At 53.3% G+C, this 4,757-nt stretch overlaps 1 protein-coding gene across 1 annotated transcript; it reads left to right on the forward strand.

Annotated features, from left to right (window-relative positions):
• The first annotated feature begins 2,137 nt into the window (after positions 1-2,137).
• On the forward strand, positions 2,138-4,523 carry LOC136464204 (probable xyloglucan endotransglucosylase/hydrolase protein 30). Its single transcript, XM_066463163.1, has 4 exons — positions 2,138-2,551; positions 2,709-2,809; positions 3,445-3,653; positions 3,754-4,523. The coding sequence occupies exons 1-4, from the start codon at positions 2,353-2,355 to the stop codon at positions 4,286-4,288; spliced, it is 1,044 nt and encodes a 347-aa protein (XP_066319260.1). The 5' UTR covers positions 2,138-2,352; the 3' UTR covers positions 4,289-4,523.
• Positions 4,524-4,757: the final 234 nt, after the last annotated feature.

The raw sequence follows: 4,757 nt of genomic DNA on the forward strand, positions 1-4,757 counted from the left end.
AGACGGCCGGTCCCGTGCAAGCTCCTCCTAGCCCTCCCTGTTTAGATTCTAAAAATTTTCATCCTAAAATATCACATCGAATCTTACGGCACATACATGGAGAACTAAATGTAGACGAAAAAAAAAACTAATTATACAGTTGGGTGAGAAATCACGAGACAAAACTTTCGAACCTAATTAATCTATAATTAGACACTAATTGTCAAATACAAACGAAAGTGCTACAATCACTAAAACCAAAAATTTTTGCCAACTAAACGCGCCCCTAATCGAAGCCCTTGTTTAGTTGGACTTCAAATTCCAAAAAGTGCTACAGTACCTGTCACATCGAATGTTTGCAGCCCATGCATGGAGCATTAAATGTAGATGAAAAAAAACTAATTACACAGTTTGGTGAGAAATTGCGAGACGAACGTTTTGAGCCTAATTAGTCCATGTTTGAACACTAATTATCAAATAAAAACGAATGTGCTACGGTAGCCCCAAATTCTAACTTTCTAGAACTAAACAAGGGCGAAATGGAACTGTTGTGTTCTGGCGCAGACAGTACCTTTTCTAGCTCCCTAGTGCCTATGTGCGCCCGTGAAACCCAACAAATCGCACGCGCGCGCGGCTCTCGTTGACAAGGCAACAGTTTCACGTTCTCGATCGGTTCACGTACGCCAGGACGCAACAGGCGCGCGTCGCAGGACGACACGGCCTCTCACAGAGTCACAGGCCGAACAGCGCGCATGAAAAAGGGGCCCGCCCCTGCCCCTCCTGTCGTGTGCGGCTTTGCGCGCGGCCATTATTATTATTATTATTATTCTTTATGATTTGTGAATACCGCCTTGCCACTTTCGGTCCTGGCGGCGCTGTTGTGCGAGTACAATACTCTAACGCTAACGCTTCTGTGTGAGACTACTCTATACCACTACTACTACCAGTATTTTGTTATAGTCATTGACGCGTGCGTGATCCTTTTTTTGTTGGTTGGCAGATGCGCAACAGTAGCTCAGCTCCGAGATAAAGTACGTGGCAATATTATAATGACACACTGTCATTGGTTATGCACTTATATTAGGTTGATCACGTCTGCTATCGTTAGGAGCTCCCGCCTTGGATGCCACAGTGCAGCTGGAGGAGCACTCGCCCAGGATTTATCGTGAAAAAAAAAACTATTTATTAACTAAAAATGTGGCTTATAAGTCAGGCGTACTAGGGGTACGACGCGCCACACTGGCGGTGGCAGGTGCAACCAGCGGGCACGGTGGGTGGCGCACACACGCCTATCCGACGCCACGCCACAGGTCAGGACTGGACGACCGGTGGCCACGCGACACGGAACAAATAAATACACGGTCAAAGCATACCTGGAGTCCTGGACGGCTCCAGCCTCCAGCCCAACTGTTCCGGCTAGCCTCACGTATACGTAACTCACCAGACGCGAGTAATGATGGCTCGTAAAACCACCCTCCGCATGCGTCCATCCCTTCCCATCCCATCCCATCCCATCCCATCCCACCTCCACAAACCACAGTCCAAGCACGTCGCCATGGCAAAAATCTCCTGACTTTCATGTTCTTTCGTGCTGAAATTTAGCCTATGCTAATATTTATGTTAAAATATTATGAAAAGAAAAACACTAAACTCAAATGAAAAGGAAACTCCAGCTGCTGCCTGCAGCCATTCCGCCGCGCGCCAAAACACGATTAGATGCACTGTGCGTTGCTGTCTTTTGAGTGGCAAAGAAACAGGACAAGGCAACGGGCAACCCCCCGGCGTCTAGGACCATGCATGATGATGCGCGCGTTGCACCGTCGCCAGCAAAGCTTAGCTGTTGCTTGCTTATTAATCGCCCGCTACCTACCACGTTCCCGCTTCTTTTCCGTGCCAAGCCGGTGCACAGCACAGTGATAGTACGGTTTCATCGCTCCTGTAATCTTTGGCTGCTCGGTCCTGACTGTTATCTCTCCTTGCACATCCACAGTCACACAGCAGTGGGAGGGCTGGAGGGCTTCCGGGGCCACGGGGGGCCCACGCCGCACTAACCGAGTCCACCTCAGCATGGGCTGTGGTTGGTGCGGCGGAAAGAAAAGGCGGCTCCCAACGTCCGCGCATGACGAACGCAGCCACGTCGCGTATCTATCCCCCTTCCCCCGGCTCCGGGCTCCGGCCAATATAGCATGACCGCGTATAAAGCAAGCCAAGATCGTTAGCTACCCCAGGGCAAGAAACGCGTCGGGGGCTTGGCTCCTGATCGAAAGCCGCCGCCAGCCGGTGCACAAGCGAGGAAGGGAGAGAGAGAGAGAGGAGGAGGAAACCGAGGCCAGAGGCTGAGAGCAGCGCAGAAGCTCTGCTGTACGGCCAGCCATGGCGGCGAAGGCGAGGGTCTCGCTGACGGGCTTGCTCGTCGCCGCGACGTGGGCGTGCTTATCTGTCGTGGCCGCCTCCGCCTTCGACGTGCCAACCGTGGCCTTCGAGGAGCGGTTCTCGCCGCTGTTCGGCGACGGCAACCTCGTCCGCTCCTCCGACGACAGGAGCGTCCGCCTCCTGCTCGACCGCCGGTCAGGTACGTGGGGTATCATCTTCTTGCAGAGAGTTTTAATCCTTCCTGCACCTTTCTCTTCGTATAGCTTGTGCGGAGGACGACATGAGTCTTCCATCCTCTGTTTTCGCCGTTCATGCTGTCTCTGATAAGCTACTGGCCTACTGCTCGTTCCGCACAGGTTCCGGGTTCGTCTCTTCGGACTACTACCTCCACGGCTTCTTCAGCGCGTCCATCAAGCTGCCCAAGGACTACACGGCCGGCGTCGTCGTCGCCTTCTACGTGAGTGTTCCTTCTCAATCGATCGATGCTGCAACATTTGGATTCGATGGATTCCATCCTGGAACATTCCTGCCCAAAGGGACCTTTTTTTTAGACTATAGTAGCGTATCCCCGCCGCCGCTCTTTCGAACCGTTGGTTCGTGCTTGGTCACACGGCGTGTCAACACGGATTCAGCTACCGCCGGCGAGCCGTAGCAAGTTGCCGGTGCTGCGCCCATGCCCTGCGCCGCGGAGCACGCTACAGGGAGTCCCACATGGGCTGCTTGGACTTTGCAGCCCAGAAAGGCTGCGCCGCCTGGCCCCGGGAATAAATGTTCCCTCTTCGGTCATTCACGCCCCCCTGATGATTGATTAATTAGGCGTACCAAAAAATAGTTAATGCTACTGAATCGGTAGTCCTCCATGTTTGGTTAGGTTTTACTACTACTATTCACACGCCAGTGATTGCAGTGATTATGATGTTCCAGTGGTAGATGGAATATCCAACTGCTCTGTGGTTGTTCCAGGTTGCAACCTTCAGAGATTCCAACTAACGCATGGTGAAGTTTTGAATTGCCGTGACGACTTCCTTACGGCTGTACTCATAGGGCATCATCAGTGTATAATGCTTGTACCATCCTTTTTTGATGCTGCAGCTGTCTAATGGAGACGTGTACGAGAAGACGCACGACGAGCTGGACTTCGAGTTCCTGGGCAGCCGGTGGGGCGGGCAGTGGCGCGGGCAGACCAACGTCTACGGCAACGGCAGCACCAGCCACGGCCGGGAGGAGCGCTACCTCCTCCCCTTCGACCCCACCCTCGAGGCCCACAGCTACTCCGTCCTCTGGGCTCCAACCCACATCATGTACGTATCACATTCACCAGAAAACTTCCAGTACACACGTACACTACACACTCCCCCTACATTAATCAGTGGTTATTGACTGCGTCTTCAATTCATGCAGCTTCTACATCGACGACACGCCGATCCGGGAGGTGATCCGGCACCCGGACATGGGCGGCGACTTCCCGGCGAAGCCGATGGCGGTGTACGCCACCATCTGGGACGGCTCCGCGTGGGCCACGGACGGGGGTAAGTACAAGGTCAACTACAAGTACGCGCCGTTCGCGTCCGACTTCTCCGAGCTGGCCATCGTCGGCTCCCGCGCCGACCCGGTGCTCCGCGTCCCGCGCCGCCACGGCGCCCACCAGGACCTCCTCGGGCTCATGACGGCCGACTACGCCGTCATGACGCCGCAGAAGCGCGCGGCCATGCGCGCCTTCAGGGCGCGGCAGATGACGTACACGGTGTGCTACGACGCCGTGCGGTACGCGGACGGGCCGTTCCCCGAGTGCGACAACTCGGACGAGGAGAGGGAGTCCTTCTCCGCCTGGGGCGAGTCCAAGACCGTCGTCATGAGGCCCCGCGCCCGAGCCCGCCGCCGGGGACGCAAGCCCGCCGCCGGCGCCAGGGCACGGGCGGACGTGTCAAGCAGCTGAGATTCCTTCAAAAAAAAAAAGATCAGGGTCTGTTGCGAAAGCTATTGGCACAATGGTTAGGGATGATCGATTGGTCCGGTATCGTAGTAATTCGATTCGTTTTTATTTTTTGGCCGACCCATGTAAAGCTAGGTGTAGGGACTAGCAGGGATTAATGCGTTATGATTCTTTGATTCCTTGGGTGGCAGCTAATAAAATGATTTATTATTAGTAGCATACTATATTACTACTACAATACTATACAACCGAATCATTAACATTACTAGCAAACGCGACCGTAACCTAATACGCACACCTTAAAATCGAACTCCGTATCATTGCGTCAACTTATATTAGCACAGGTCATGAATCTAGGTCACATCACTTGGGATACAAAGATAAAGATGGCGATAATAGAGATTAGCAGTAGGATTATGTTTCTGTCAAACAAGATTTTGAGCAGTTTGAAGCCGGCTTATAAGACACAGTG

The sequence above is a fragment of the Miscanthus floridulus genome, chromosome 7, assembly GCF_019320115.1.
Source record: "Miscanthus floridulus cultivar M001 chromosome 7, ASM1932011v1, whole genome shotgun sequence".
In the NCBI taxonomy this organism is placed as follows: domain Eukaryota; kingdom Viridiplantae; phylum Streptophyta; class Magnoliopsida; order Poales; family Poaceae; genus Miscanthus; species Miscanthus floridulus.